Source organism: Arabidopsis thaliana, chromosome 2, assembly GCF_000001735.4.
Source record: "Arabidopsis thaliana chromosome 2, partial sequence".
In the NCBI taxonomy this organism is placed as follows: domain Eukaryota; kingdom Viridiplantae; phylum Streptophyta; class Magnoliopsida; order Brassicales; family Brassicaceae; genus Arabidopsis; species Arabidopsis thaliana.
In genome coordinates this window covers 3,403,151-3,417,364 of record NC_003071.7, presented here as the reverse complement: position 1 = coordinate 3,417,364, position 14,214 = coordinate 3,403,151, and the positions used below count along the sequence as shown (strand labels likewise).

At 45.1% G+C, this 14,214-nt stretch overlaps 6 protein-coding genes, 3 non-coding genes and 2 pseudogenes across 11 annotated transcripts in view; 4 read left to right on the top strand and 7 right to left on the bottom strand.

The window, feature by feature from the left end:
• The first annotated feature begins 221 nt into the window (after positions 1-221).
• Positions 222-1,879, top strand: AT2G00490. The gene has a single exon (NR_143625.1). It is a non-coding gene; the product is annotated as an uncharacterized misc_RNA (transcript).
• A 647-nt stretch (positions 1,880-2,526) lies between these two features.
• On the bottom strand, positions 2,527-3,410 carry AT2G07716 (annotated as a pseudogene). Its single transcript has one exon.
• Positions 3,411-3,608: 198 nt separating this feature from the next.
• Positions 3,609-4,335, top strand: AT2G00480. Its single transcript, NR_143624.1, has one exon. It is a non-coding gene; the product is annotated as an uncharacterized misc_RNA (transcript).
• Positions 4,204-6,768, bottom strand: AT2G07715 (Nucleic acid-binding, OB-fold-like protein). The gene is made up of 3 exons (NM_126755.2): positions 6,283-6,768; positions 5,279-6,232; positions 4,204-4,933 (listed from the first exon to the last, which is right to left on the bottom strand). Exons 2-3 carry the CDS (start codon positions 6,183-6,185, stop codon positions 4,671-4,673), a joined length of 1,170 nt encoding a protein of 389 aa, NP_178797.2. The 5' UTR covers positions 6,186-6,232; positions 6,283-6,768; the 3' UTR covers positions 4,204-4,670.
• An 856-nt stretch (positions 6,769-7,624) lies between these two features.
• On the bottom strand, positions 7,625-8,846 carry AT2G07646 (uncharacterized protein; the record flags this gene model as incomplete). The annotated part of the gene is made up of 5 exons (NM_001335332.1): positions 7,625-7,701; positions 7,767-7,810; positions 7,832-7,940; positions 8,344-8,452; positions 8,688-8,846. 5 exons carry the CDS (start codon positions 8,844-8,846, stop codon positions 7,625-7,627), a joined length of 498 nt encoding a protein of 165 aa, NP_001324405.1.
• Positions 8,847-8,858: 12 nt separating this feature from the next.
• On the top strand, positions 8,859-9,694 carry AT2G07714 (transcription factor-like protein; the record flags this gene model as incomplete). The annotated part of the gene is made up of 2 exons (NM_126754.1): positions 8,859-8,899; positions 9,145-9,694. 2 exons carry the CDS (start codon positions 8,859-8,861, stop codon positions 9,692-9,694), a joined length of 591 nt encoding a protein of 196 aa, NP_178796.1.
• Positions 9,695-9,778: 84 nt separating this feature from the next.
• On the bottom strand, positions 9,779-10,147 carry AT2G07713 (uncharacterized protein; the record flags this gene model as incomplete). Its single annotated transcript, NM_126753.1, has 1 exon — positions 9,779-10,147. The coding sequence occupies one exon, from the start codon at positions 10,145-10,147 to the stop codon at positions 9,779-9,781; it is 369 nt and encodes a 122-aa protein (NP_178795.1).
• Positions 10,148-11,501: 1,354 nt separating this feature from the next.
• Positions 11,502-11,869, bottom strand: AT2G07644 (uncharacterized protein). Its single transcript, NM_001335331.1, has one exon. The coding sequence runs from the start codon at positions 11,708-11,710 to the stop codon at positions 11,606-11,608; it is 105 nt and encodes a 34-aa protein (NP_001324404.1). The 5' UTR covers positions 11,711-11,869; the 3' UTR covers positions 11,502-11,605.
• A 78-nt stretch (positions 11,870-11,947) lies between these two features.
• On the bottom strand, positions 11,948-12,682 carry AT2G07643 (uncharacterized protein; the record flags this gene model as incomplete). The annotated part of the gene is made up of 3 exons (NM_001335330.1): positions 12,436-12,682; positions 12,157-12,319; positions 11,948-12,080 (listed from the first exon to the last, which is right to left on the bottom strand). The coding sequence occupies exons 1-3, from the start codon at positions 12,449-12,451 to the stop codon at positions 11,948-11,950; spliced, it is 312 nt and encodes a 103-aa protein (NP_001324407.1). The 5' UTR covers positions 12,452-12,682.
• Positions 12,683-13,196: 514 nt separating this feature from the next.
• Positions 13,197-13,875, top strand: AT2G07663 (annotated as a pseudogene). Its single transcript has one exon.
• A 243-nt stretch (positions 13,876-14,118) lies between these two features.
• Positions 14,119-14,214, bottom strand: part of AT2G05295 — a 220-nt gene continuing 124 nt past the window's right edge. Inside the window, exon 1 of the transcript NR_143724.1 lies at positions 14,119-14,214. This exon is cut by the window's right edge and continues 124 nt beyond it. This is a non-coding gene — a transcript (uncharacterized misc_RNA).

The window sequence follows — 14,214 nt, the reverse complement described above, 5'->3', positions numbered from 1 at the left end:
AATTCTTCTAAGATCCATCTATTGCTCGATTTTGCATGCTCTGCTCCCCCCAAGAGAGACTTGTTCTCAAAATGAAGGAAAAGGTAAATCGACGGTTGGTTGTTGACCAACGGAAAGGCATGGGAGTTGTAATGTAAAAAAATAAGAATAAATGGGATTTGATCATTCAGCGCGGTGCAGCCCATATAAGGTAAGGAGCTTTAGCTGTTCACGTTACAACTACTTCGTTGGCTCTTACTATACTACGATATTTTAATTGATCGTAGCTAATTCTGATTCCATTGCGAAACGAAAACCGCTCCTTCTCTGTAACAACTGATTCTACACAAGAGCAAAAGAGCCTTTTTCTTCCTAAGGATCTATTCATTTTTCCATTAACAGTCGAACCGACCGGAGAGAGATTGCTTTTATCACAGACCAGAAAGCCAGGAATTGCTTCCATCACAGACCTTCTCTGGTCACCAGCCTCCTCGCCTCTTTTGCATTAACATATTCCCTCGTACCTGACTTCGTTAGACGATCCTACTTAGGGGCTTGAAAGCAGAAAACAGAGTAAGGAATAGATGCTGCTAGGGCTCATACGAAGAAGCCAACTCGGTAAAGCTAGTTTACGGTTCCTTTTCTTGCTTGACGGTACGCTTTTAACCAAGCCTAATCCATATAAGAAAAGCAAACAACTATGAAAACAGGGCAAGAAGATGCAGACGACGGTACGCAATGAGACTGGAGTACCTGGCAGGGGGCCTAAACAGACAGTAAGGGGGGTGGGTCTAGGAGAAGAGAGAAGAACGAGGGCAAGCATAAGAAGCAGTCATTGAAAAAAATCAGAAAAGAAGGAGCTGATCCGATGGATGAAGATAATGATCAACGGAAACTATCGGCTATGAAGCTAGATGGCATAGAAGAAGGTTATGCCAATATGGATGGCTTGCCTGGAAACTAGCCATGTATGTACTGGCTTCCGCACTACTACTTGGTCGGATCAATCTCACTCTCGAAATTGGAAATAATCAACTCAAAATGTGAGGGAAGCACTAAGCATAACATTTGAATGAGGGGCCCTCATCAAAATGAATTAATGAGTTTCTTCGCCCTCCGAAGGACTCGTTTTCAGCTCCTTACTTACCCTTATATATTAAAAAAAAGTCAAAAAATAAAATGATTACACAGCCCACTTCGCTCCGCTGCTTTGCTCGCTCCGACGATTCTACATACCGGCCGAAAGAGACTGAGCCCGGGCGAAGCCAATCACATTGAGTTGTAGATTGACATAGTTAACCTTCAGTGCACTTATATATAATATATAGTCAGAGTTGAAGCTGAGCGTTCACCTTAGCGGCACCTCTGACCTCAGATGCATGTGTTAAGCATATAACTAGCGAGCGAACCATACTTCGGATATCGGCTCGGAGCAAGGCCAGTCGCTGGATTAAGACTAACAGGACCATTCCTTATGAAAGACCCAGCAAGAGACGTCACTACCTACCTACCTAGGCCTCAGGATAAGCTCCGGTGTTGAGGCCCGAAGACTGGAAATTCAACCCTAATAACAAAGTTTCTCTCCAACCAGTCGAGTTACTACGTTCCTTGCTTCACTTCAGTAAATTAATTAACACCGTATTTGATTCCATCTTGTTTTTCTGTGCTAGTTACTATCTGTAGTAGTGGACTAACTGGGCTGGGCACAACTCATTTGAAAAGGAATGTCAAAGCATTGCGGATTCTTCCTTCGACGTCTTATTGCCCTTGATCTTAAAAGAGCTTACTTACCTATACCTTTTATATCTTCCGCTCTCACGGATATTCGCCAGCTTTGTGCCTCTGGTGGCCCTTGACTGACCCGTCTCGTATCGTTTAGATAGTAAGTCCATGGGTTCTACAATCTTTTGTTAACCTTTAGCTGCGGGCTCCACGGAGAAAGTTGTCGGATAGCAGCGATTCCTATTGCTATTCTATGGTCTTTTCTGTCTTTTTCCCTTTACCCGGTCCTATCTCGAGCAGAGGATCACTCTGCTCTTTGGTGCTCGGGATTCCCATTCAAGAACCAGTAACTCACCGTCTGATTCACGCGGATCAGAGCCATCGAGTCGATAATAACTGTTCTTCGGTGCAGCTCTGACCCTACAGCAAGATCACGCCGCCGTTAACTAGATAGTTTAGGGGACGAGTTCTCTTAACTCGATCTTATTATTTGATTATTAAGCCCGCTTTTGCGTTGCCGAACTCTTCTTGTATTTGCCATCAGGTGAAGGAAAGAGGAACCCCTTTGCCATAGACCAATTACCTGAGATTGACTAGCATGAGGACAGATAGGCTAAAGAGAGGTTAACCCTAGTTGATTCTGCACTCCCTAAAGAGAACAATCCATTCCTTTAGCATAGCTAACGAATAAGGAAAACTTAACTACGGCGCTCACCGAATGTATCACTCATCCCGCTGGTAAGGAGTCCTCTGTGTGTTATAATCTTTATTGGAATTCATTGATAGTTACTTTGCCAGGTTCTAGGGGGGGGGGCTACTCTTATTTTTTTTCTCGATCGAGCCGCTCTCCCTCATTCCACTCGTCCAGCCCTCTTCACGAACTTGTACAATCGATGCCACAAAAATAGCCAACTCTATTATCAAAGAAATAAGGAAACGGGCGACGATTTGGCACCAGATATCCGGAGGTGTGGAAAGAGCAGCTGTGAGAAGCGGAAAAACCATCAAAAAACGACGATTGTTCGTGAAGGTTTCCAAAGAAAGACCCCTTGGTTCTGGCAAACAGATCACAATTACAGGTACCTGGGAGCATACCGATGGAATGAACGAAATACGAACAGTTAACATAATATGGTCATAGATCTTAGGTTGTAACTTGATCATGAGCGAATTTGTTGATGTTGCACCCACGAAGTATGGAAAGTGCCAAACATTGGGAACGACCCGGGGAGGAGTTAGGAACAGGAACAAGAAGAAGCGAGAACCACTTAAATGGAGGAATCGATTGTATTTCGTCCTTTGTTCTCCATAGCAACTGGGGATCAAAAAGCACCAAATTTGATAACTTATTAAAGGAAAGACGAAATAAGAGCATGCTATTGAAGACGTTGCAACAAATGTCGAAAAGGCCTCCGTTAATTGTGTACAAACAAAATACGAGTCAAAAGGCAGGGTAAGAAAGGGTGACGCTAATGGAGATATTAACTCTTCCGGGAACCAGTAACACGTAAACCATGTCAAACCAAGACCGATCAATATCCGAACGGAACGGATTCGAACTTCTCCTAGAATCGTTTCCGATGCGAAATTAAATTCATAGGATATATATAAGTAATTCAAAGCTAAAAGTGAAGGATTTTATAGGGTTCATGTACCCATGTTCCTAAACGTATATCGGCTAATGGTATGCAATTTCCTATTTGATAATTTATCTCAAGTATTTCGTATCTATAAGCAGGGGGCGTGGCCAAGAAGCCTACACTCCAGCGGACTGCCCCGTTCTTCACACAGTGAATAAGGGCTTAGGATGGTCATTCTGGGCGGATTGCAAGAAGGAGCTGGTCGAAGGTTTGGACCAATCGCAATTCATCACCATTTTGCCTGCTTCTAATTGATGACTGGCTATTATATAAGTGTTGACCTAAGCCCCTGTGCAGGGGCTCGGCTCCCGAACCGTACGTGAGCTGCCTCGTACGGCTCTTCCTAAGAACTTGAAGCCCCCTCTCCCTAAATCAAACTTTTTTTTAAAGCCTTCGCCCTCCTATTCAACGGGGCTATTAGAGAAGCAGCTTCGTTCCTTGACTTCTTTGCTCAGTCAAGCTTCCTTGTTCCTTAGTGTAGTCTCGGTCCATAGTTTAAGACTCCGTTCCTTATAGTATAGTCTATATCCACAGCTGACGGTGACTCCGTACCGACGCCTTTCCCTTTGTAGACGGCTAAGTTACTTCGTCACTTTAACGTACTTTTTTTCTTACTCTATCATAGGCCTTCGTCGGGCTGGCTTTCATCCCAAAGCCTATAGGCTTTGGCTTGGTTTCGATATCGCTCATGACTTGTTATAGAGTCCGTGTAGTGGTCGGCCTTCCCATCAGAAATGGGAAATGATAGAGTGGTCGGCCTTTTGCTTGCCTCCTTCCAGCTCAGAATGCCTAATGCCTATTATAAGTTCTAGAAGCTAACCGCCAGAAGCTCACCCTTCGGGTCTCGCTTCCAGCGCGGGAGGCCAAGCATTCTGCCAGACGTCCCGCCTTGGGAACCCCGTTCGCCTTTGTTCAGTAGATCTTCAAAAAAAAGAAAGACTTCAATGCAACCTTAACTACAACTACATTACGCAAGCTCCACCAATACCTACCTATCGAGTCAAAAAAGTACCAGTGACGGTGACTTTCTAGGTTTATGGATTTAGTCAGCGAAAGTCCTCAATCAATATCAACAAGATATCGTGACCGGTGTAGCTAAGTTTCCAAAGGTGAACAGCGCCCCTTATAGTCGTAAAATGCTTCTCTGAAAAGTAAGGAAGGAGGCAAGCAAATGAAGGGAGGCATTACGGGCCGACTACAAGAAGGAAAGCTTCGTAGACTCGACAAACCGCTTCTATAATGCCGACTACTAAGTGAAGACTTTCCCCCTTCCCTTATTAAATAAAGTAAAGGGGAAAGGGAAGCGAAGCTTAGCGAGCTGGCCGATCACTACATAAGCCGCTGGCGGAGAAAGCTCGAGGAGAAATATTCATTCGTTGCTAAGCCAAGGTCCCAGGTCTCCGAGTCAGCCCGCGCTTTTTCGAAGAATCCTGCACCCATGGGCATACGGCCTGGCAGGCCTTCCCTTTCCGTCGGAGCTTCATGGGTGTTACCCCGTTCCCCAATCAGATATGATATTTGGATGTGAGCTATACTCCGCGAGGAGCCAAACGGGCGTATGGCCTTGCCATTGGACCTCTCTTCCCGTGTGACTAGAAATGTTCAGTGACAACCTCTCAATTGTCATTGCCTGGCCTCTCTTGCTACCGCGGTAGCACCTAGTGTGGTCAGCACCAATCGTGTTCGGGCAACGAAGCTTACACTCATTCACATTGGTTCATCCTGCTATGCCCCGGGCCTTTTGCTCTCCGTAAAAAAAAGGTGGCCGACCTTTCGTCAAGGCTCAGGAATCCGCTGGACATCTCAGCGGCGGGATTTTATACCCGCATCTGATCGAAGTTTCATTTTAGTGCCCCCAGATAAAGGAGAGCTCTTTCTAGGTGGGTCGCTTCGCGCAAGACATTGCTTAGGACCAACGGGTCACACGACAGGTGCACGATCGACTTTGCACGCTCCATCCTTCGCCCTCAAACCCCGGAGAGCTTTGAGTTGCTTCGCCCTTTCGCCTATTGGCTTGGCAGGCAAGTTACCTTGATCTGTCTTCGGCTTCGATTTTTTATGCCCAGCAGCTCCAACAAGCCCTAAAGTATCTTGCCGCCTAAAACTCTGCCAAGAAAGCCCTGCTTTACCTTTGATCCTATGTGCCCAGAGAATGCTATGCGTTCTCCCCTTTTGGACCTCGCAAAGAGAGAACGTGCTTTTTCCTCTCACTTTCTGTCTCATTCGCGGAGCGAAGAAAGCGGGCTTTGCCCCAGCTACCGCTATCCTTGGGAAACCAAAAGAGCTAGCGAAGGCAAGGGATGCAGTCTCTCTCTTGGCCTTTAAAGAGGAGAAGGCAGAGAAGAAGACGTCCTTCACTAAAGTTTTTGTGCTTCCTGCGCCCTTACTAGCAAAGGCGCTCTTAGACGAAGACAAAGGAGGCATTCCGGTAGGAAGGCCGACCACTACATAAGCGGCCATCAGTCCAGGAGAGAAGCAAGCTACCTTTCTTTTATCCACCTTCCCGGGCAGGAAAGAGAACGAAAAGAGGCCGCTGATGGTGTTCGTGGTAGGTTCGAGGATCTTGCGCGGCGGAGCGAACTTCTCGATCGTGTTCATTTTTTTCTGGCAGCCCCCTTTGATCCATCGTACTGGAGCGATCTGAGAAGAACGATTAGGGTCATATTCTATACTCTCTACAATGCCCATAGAGGAAGTGCTTCGTTTCAGATCAATTCTTCGCAGCAATCGCTTCGAGCCACCCCCTCGGTGAAAAACCGTAATACGCCCTGAGGAATTCCTACCAGCAGACTTTCCTGTACTCAAAGTGAATTGTCTAAGTGCTCTTGCTCTCCCTGGTCTCATTGTCTATCTCGTAATCATTTGATTCCGTCTGACTCCTCCTACTCCTCCTTTCCGAAAAGATCATCCTTGGTCCTTTTGACATAAGATTCTCGGCCACCTCTGTCTGGTCCGGGTGCTCAACTTTACTTTTAGTAGATCGTGACTATGATTTTAGATCGCTGAGTTATTTAAGCAATTCTTTCTATATTCTATATATTATTATTTATATTATTTTTGAGTCTTTCTTTTGAAAAAAATGTATTCCGAACAGAAGAAGACAAGACTTCTTCCTGGATTAGTAGTGAAGGAAGAATTAGTGGTTGGTTTGGTTGTTGACCAATGAAAAGCATGGGAGAAAGAAAGATGCATTTTCGAAACTCAAAAGTAAGGGACCCTTGTTTACAAAGCTGTCACTCCAAGAACTCGAAGTCAAGCATCTTCGGGAATATCCAGATTAGTCTTCTTTTCTTCTTTCTCTTGACCCTTCATTGATTGATCTCGTTCCCACTGAAACCCCCTACTTCAAGGGGAATCGAAGAAGTGAAAGAGATAGTGAAACTGGGGCAAGAAGAACTTAAGGCTCAAAAGATTCAATTCTTGCTGCTGGTAGCCGGTCTGCCGGTCGATAAGCAGCAGCTACAAGACGAGAGCTAAGCTAGCCAGCCGCCAACCAAGCAAATGCGCTATCCCTATCCCTTCCCGATGCGATGTCGCTTACTTTGATTTGAATTAATGAGGAACGAAGGCGCATGCAAGAGAAAAGATGGGCATGTGAACTTCTACTTCTTAGTAAAAGGGCTTACTCCTAGGATTGACTGGGTGAGGTTCCCCCACCGTAGCAGCTCTTATCCTATCTGCTCTTGGCATTGAAGCTTTCTTCCTTTCCGCTCATGGTCTTCCTACTCCGATCTCGCTTCGGGCACTATAAGGGCTAGCTGGCTTTCTTTCCTTGCTGCTGCTTGTGCTTATTTACCGTACTATGATTAGTGAGCTTGCTCGTATTTCTGTATTGCATATACTGTTTTGCTGCTCGCATACCACCGTACTAAAAGTGTACCGATTTCCGCCTATTTGCCTCTCTCGATTGCAAGAGGAAGACCTATCGCTCTACTCATCATGTGAAATGCCCAAACATGGATATGCCCACCTACACCTTGATTTGAAACCTTTAGCCCGGCCGGAACCCTTTTTTTTTCTTTATCCCTGATCGATCCTTGGTAATAAGATCCCCCTGACTCGCCAATCTGGAATCGAACGAGTTTGCTAATCTATATTATTTCACCCCCCCCCCCCCCCGACCTCAGTTCTCCTGTGCCCTAGCTGAGACTTATTGCTTAGCAGTGATAAAAGAATTCTATTCTATAGTCCATACTAACAGACAGACAGGCTTCCTTTCGAAAGGCTAGGCACCATTTAAAGCTCCCCATATGATGGGTCTAGGCTAGTTGAAAGGACTGACCTCAAGTCAAGCGAACGGCACCAAGGAATCCCCATTTTAAACCTTTGTGGCATCGAGCTGGCAAAGATAACCTAACCTCTATCCATAAGAAGAAAGAAGAATCTCGATCTAATTGGAAATTTCCCATCACCTTTCTTTTTTACTTGGCTGGTTCCTGTTTGCCAAAGTGAAAGTGGCTTCGTCCGCCCTTCCCATAAGAGAAAACTACGATTCAAGCTGGCCAACAGCGAAAGATACAGAGAAGAAGAAAGAAGATGTAGGGGAAGGGGTAGCTGTGAAACTAACTGGAATACAATGAGACGTTGATCCTCCTTGGTCTGCAAGCCAACTCAGAGGAAAGAAAGGACGGAACAGCCATTACATCAGTGATCGGCAAACACAGGGAAATCAACAGATAACAACGAATGACATATGAAGGGTTATCAGTGATATTCCAAGCTGGTAAACGAAGTAAGAAAGATAGGAAAGATATTTAAAAAGGGGCTATCGCCCCTGCTTTAGCTACACTTACAAAGGGATCACTCGAGAAATAAGCTGTGATTCACCAGCTCAATTCCCTCGTTAGATAGGGGGATGAAACAACAGCTACAAAAAGTAACCCAGGGAAAGGCAGATCCGAAGGATTGATACGAGAGGGATTGGACGAGGAACAGTGAATCAATCAAAATGGATGGACTAGTTCGGTATATTCGTAGGAGTCAGCGCACAAAGATTCTATACCAGTAGAATACACTACACAAGGATTCTCTACAAAAAAATAGGAGTTAGCGCTCCAGTAGGGAAGGGAGGACCTCTTGAATAAGTCATAATTGCATAACCTATCTCCGTCCTGTGAGAAAGACCTCCTTAAGAAGACGGGGGCTAAGTCAGCTGCTTAACCTTACCAATATAGGTTACGGTAGGTGTGACTAATTAATCACTAATCTAATCTCAATAAAAAAATTCCACATCCTGACATTCCAACATGTGACTCACTGCCCGAACTTGTTTTTATGCTAGCAGGGATGGTTCGGGTGGGTAAGAAACATAGTCCAGGAAGACTAATTGAGAATGGGCCCATGGACCAAGATATCGATCCCTCCCTGACTACGGAAATGACTCAATGAGAAAGCCCCCGCGGGTAAGGCACAGATCCACTGACCCGGACCTGCATGGAATGGTCCATTTGAACGGGTTCGGTCACTTGCTCGAAGGGGATTGAAGGTGGGTCCAAGCACTTTCATGGGAGAGAGATTATGGATCTTTGGGATCGTTTTTGTGTTAACCTGCATACTCGGTAAGTTTTGCCCTAAAAAATTGCTAAAACTCGAAGTTAGGTTTTACCCCAAAAAAACGATGCTAGGTTAGTAATTCGATGGAAAATAAACAAATCGGATAGACCTGTTTATCCTTCTTGCGAGAAACCAATTTGGGTTGGCTTGAAATCTGACGATATTTGATAACTTGTCGGTTTGTTTGGGTTAACTTGATTAATGTTCGGTTTATCTCTTATGATGAGTGATTTTAATGTTGCTTTTGTAGGAAAATCACTCTGGAGGATGAATCACAAAAGAGGTCAATGGATCTTAGGCTATTGCATGGAGTTGCTTATGGTCATTCATGGTTTGGTAAATGGGGTTACCGCTTTTGCAGTGGGAGCTTTGGTGTGGAAGAACACCATTATCACAGGGCAATTGCGTTTCTAACCTCCATATCTTTGGTGGATGATATAACTGCTAATTTCAGAGAGAATAAAGCCAATCTAAATATAGGCGACATAGTCAGGTGCTATAGAGACATGAGCGAGATCCAGCTGACTACTCTGCAAGATCTCCTTAGATTCATGCTTACTATCAAATCCCGAGCCCCGCCCATCAGAATACCCATAGGAAAGATTGAAGCACCTTCTGTTGTGCTTCCATCGATGAAAGCGTATGGTACACGAGCATGCCCTCAAGTAAAGCAATGTCCTAAAGATAAGGAGAAATCAGTGAAATGTCGGAAGTTTGCCCTCCCCCTCCCCTTACAGGCTTGCTTTCACTTCCCTTTCCGTAGTAGTATGACTCTTCTGTCCGGGTCTTTCAGATCATAAACGTGAAGAACAGCTTTCGAATTGATTCATCTCGGCCTTAGACTGCTACGGTTAGCTCTTGTTGTGAGAGGGATTCGGATTAGCTCAATCTTTGACGATATTCTCCCCCACACCCGTTCGGTAGTCTACTTCGGTTACAACACTCTTTCCCCTACGATCCGGGGCAAGCTTTGCTTGCTTCCCTCTTCCTCGGGTAAGACCTTGATTCAAAGTAAAGGAATAAGGATTAGCGAATCGGCTTTCTTTGTCTACGAATAGGCTGCCAAAAATAGGTGCGTTTAGCCGCCGCGTGAAACTCTTCTCACGGTAAACGCGAGGGACGCTTAACTCACGGTTTACTTCGCTTATTCTGAGGGCCTTTGTTTTGATGAAAGAGGTACTGCTGGCTTTTGATGAGACGGGTACTGCCGGACTCCTTAGGTTGAAGGGGCAGGAGATTTCATATCGGTACATCAACTCAGCTAGGAGAGTTTTCTTTCCACTAAACCGAAGGAGATGGGTTGACTGAAGGAAAGAGTGCTTCTTCAACTTGTTAGAAGCCGGTACGAGTTGCCCCTAGGTGATCCGCACGGAGACTTTTTTGCCCAAGGCAGGTCGAGGTGTGATTTGCCCTGGGGTGTCAATACCCTTTGGTGAATCCACCCTATTCTTGATCCCTTTCTGTACCCAACATAAGATATAGGTGCAAGAAATCGATAAGTGATAGTTGCAGATGAGATGTTGCAAGAGATGAAAAGGTAGAGCGTGCAAGCCATCTGTTCTCGTTCTGCTTTGAATTAGCTACTTTCAGGGAGAGTGGTGGGGATTTTCGCCCTTCTGCCTCCACTGCTTCCACTTAAACTTCTCCTATACGGATTAGTCTAGTTTTTCCCCGAATCGAAAGCAAGTGCCGGCTAATGAGACATGCCATCTATATCCTAATCCAATTGCTATTCTTGCTAAAAAGGATCCCATAGACTGCTTTCTTAGTTATCAAAGCTGCTTTATCTTTCTGGCTGTTAGATAGATGTCTAAACAGTGTCAAAAAGTTGACAAAACCCGTCTTTTTTCGTCTATTTTTTGCATGATTCCACAACGGGCGAAGAGTACTTGTGTTATGCTGACCACATTAATTCTACAACTGTTCAGCTATTAGTACGAGGGAACAAAGCCCCCCTTTTTTCATTTTATAAAAAAAATATAATCCGGAGAAAAACCTTCAAATAGAATCCGAATAGAAAGAAGCATTAGGGGTGAGAATGACGCCAAGTGCCCCGAGTAGCTATGGTATCCATAGTTAACTTTCTTTCCTGCATATGTAGGGTAAGTACTTTGTGCTTTCTTCGTCTAGCTCACACAAGGTGCAGAGTGGCGTGTTGACTCGAGTTCTTTGAACAAGCTCTCCCCACATCAATTGTGAATTGACGATGCAATGCTACTATTCTGCAGAAGACCGAAAGTGCCAAGAAGAAAAATTAGTGAAAGAGTTTTCTCGCTAGACGATTCTGTAGAAAATAGAGATCATAGATCTGGTGCGTCTTAGCATGTAACGGACTTTCCCCAATCGAGAAGAAGAATTTAATACAATCGAAGCACTCATTGCTGACGTTTACCGCTTTCTAGGCCCAACGCATAAACTTTACTAGAGTCCGAGAAGATCAAGAAAAATGCATCCGGTGGTGGTGATCAGAGCTGAATCTCATTCTTTTTCTTTCTAGAAGCATACGTCAAGTGTACTGACTCAATCAACCTATCGGCCTACAAAGGCTCTCCATTCTATACCCCTAGCCCTACATTACCACTCTTACCATTATCTTAAAGATAAGATAAGGACCAATGGCAAGCATATTCAAGTCAGTCGGTCATAAAAGTATTTAACAAAGACAATTGTAAGGTCTGCAAGCCTCCCTATTACTTCAAACTGAAACAGAATCAAGGGAGATATGAAAGAAATGAAAAGAAGATGTCAGTCCCTCTCACTTGAACAAGATTACTAATAAGAAAGAGAAGAGAAGGACCAACGGCCAGTAAGTTCATCCTATCCACCACTTTAAAATGAACACGGGAAAGGGAATAAGAAAGAATAAACTGCTGACGCAGCTGAAATGCACTAAAAAGGAGAATGTACTCTCGCTTTTTCGTTCCGAGGAATGAGAGAAGGTATCCAAGTAGTTAGCGAGACTTCAAGACCAGCAGCCGATAAGAAGGTCAGAGTCACAATCGCTTTCTCAATTGACACTGCGCCAGAATCTACCACCCCATTCATTGACTATCTCACCTCACCTCCCATGGGTCTGGGCGCTTAGCAGCCCCTACTTTCACATTTCTTCCTATGAAACTACTTGGTCTACTTCCATTTAGACTGAGAGATGGCGTCTCTTTCGACGGATTGATCCGGACTTCCCCACTTCAACACTCGCAGGAAAGAAAGAAAAGACCAGAATCCTACTGAAGCTGCTAACAGAGACTGAGCAGATATAGACCTATGAGATTTGTACACTTCGGCTTGGCACCTTCTTTTGGTTCGTGCTCGCACGGGCCGTTTCTCTGCCAATCTCGAATTAGAATCTTTGCTTACCCGTGGGCCTTCCAGGATCACTTTTTGAGCTCGCAACGTTGAGTTTGATTCCTCCCACCCAGTGGATCCTTACTAATCCATAATATGAAGTTAGGTTAGCTACTTCCCTCAGTGGGGATAAGGACAGAATAGAAAACCCGAATGAAATGGGATTTTTCCTATTATCTAAAATAGGGCTTTGAACCAGCCTGAGAGACCATTTTTCTTTAAAGAAAGTCCCGTTTTAATGATTTACAGAAATTTCAGTTTTTTTTGTTCAATTCTTCAAAAAAAATACTTCCTGCCAAAGCGAGCAAGTCGCCTATTTCAGGGAAGCTAAAAGCATGTCGTCCCGCCTATAGTCGTAGCCAGTTCCCTTGCAGGCCTTGATTAGCAAGGAATAGAGAGAGCATTGAAAGTACGTAACTCTCGAACTTGTTTCTCGAGAGGTTGTGAACACAAACTCGACTGATAAAGGAGAGGTCCGGAGGTATTAACTAGTTGATGAGGTCTCGACGAGCGACTAAAAGGAGAGGTACTGACGTGACTCGAGTGAAACTATATTGAGGAGAGGGAAGGGGACTTATGTAACTATATTCCGAATCCTTCTCCCCGTCAAAATCTGCCTCCCTTGCCCATAAGGAGAGAGTCTCCCTAGTGAGGAATCCTTTAGAACTGATGACGTCCTAGCTGTGAGCTGACCCAAGAGCTACACTGATTAGGAAGCAGATTCCGCACAGAAGACCAAGCAAATCTCCTCTTCTAGTCTTACCCCCAGGCTGTGGTGCTACGAGATGGCAATTTATCGTATAGAAGAATAGATCCGTGGGCCTATTGATTGACCATAGATCATAGAACCGATCGACTGCTATCTAAGAGAAGATAAGTAGTTCTTCTATCGTTCAAGGGCAAGGGGGAGAACATGTAGCGGCTTGCCTAGATCTCGTATTTCCCACGTAGTCCGTAGGTCAAACCAAGGATTCTCTTCACAGTCTTAAAGGATGTATCTCTCCTTTGCGCTGACTTATGCTCTGCGAGCTAGGAGCGCATCATAGGGGCAGGGCGAAAACGAACATAGGATCATCATCATGGCCCTTTTCTTCTTTCTTTTGCTGCTGATCTCACATCGAGAGCAGCTCCTTCTTGTTCAGGGTCATCAGATGAGAGATCTTCTTCCGACTCCGAGAAATCGGTCAAACGGGAGGCTACCCTCTCCTTTTAGTCGAGTAATCAATCCCTCGACTCATCTCTCTATCCATAAAAAAGCCCTTCCCAGAGGAGAGCGGAAGCTCCAGGATGAGTATGCCCTGGATTCCCGGATTCATTCTCGTCCTGATCCACTCTGGAATTTTCGGAATCTACAAAAACATTCTAGGAAAGGGCTCGTAATGATCTTCTCAAAGATCACAAGGTGCTGAAGTGGCAGGATAGGAGGGGGATCCGTAGGTTTTTGTGAAAGGGATGCTCTTACTTATCATGTCTGAAAAGAAAAACCGAATTCCTCGATTTCATTCGATTCATCCACATTTCCATTTCTTGTAGAGGAAGGCTAACTGTGCTTGCTGGCTGGGAGCTGTATGAGCGGTAACGTCCACGTACGGTTCCGTGAGAAGGGCGGTGGACAGAAATGGCCTTGTTGTACCTTACTCTCGTCTTCAATGGGGTCTGCTCTTTTTTTTTTGGGAGAGTATGCCAATATGATCTTAATGAGGTGCGGAACTTTGCATCTGACATTCGTTGGGCTTCCCTCTTCGGGAGCCTGCGTCCCGGCCGTTTTTGTGCAATAAACCCCTCCGGCCGAAGACTAGTGGTAGGTGGTCCCGCGTAGCTTTCGGAGAAGGGTAGCCTTGTGTGTAAGCACAGCAATGAACCGCGGCGAACCCTCAGACGACCTATCTAAGATTAGGGGGGGGGGAGATCCTCAGTAGTGGTGACCCTTTCACCTCTTCCCACGGACTGATACATGTACCGAATGCTCATACGG

Coding starts and splice junctions, on each gene's coding strand:
- AT2G07715 (NM_126755.2), bottom strand. CDS start 6,185: ATGAGACCAGGGAGAGCAAGAGCACTTAGACAATTCACTTTGAGTACA. Junction 4,934..5,278: donor TGGAGCGTGCAAAGTCGATC/GTGCACCTGTCG, acceptor GAACATTTCTAG/TCACACGGGAAGAGAGGTCC.
- AT2G07644 (NM_001335331.1), bottom strand. CDS start 11,710: ATGAACTTACTGGCCGTTGGTCCTTCTCTTCTCTTTCTTATTAGTAAT.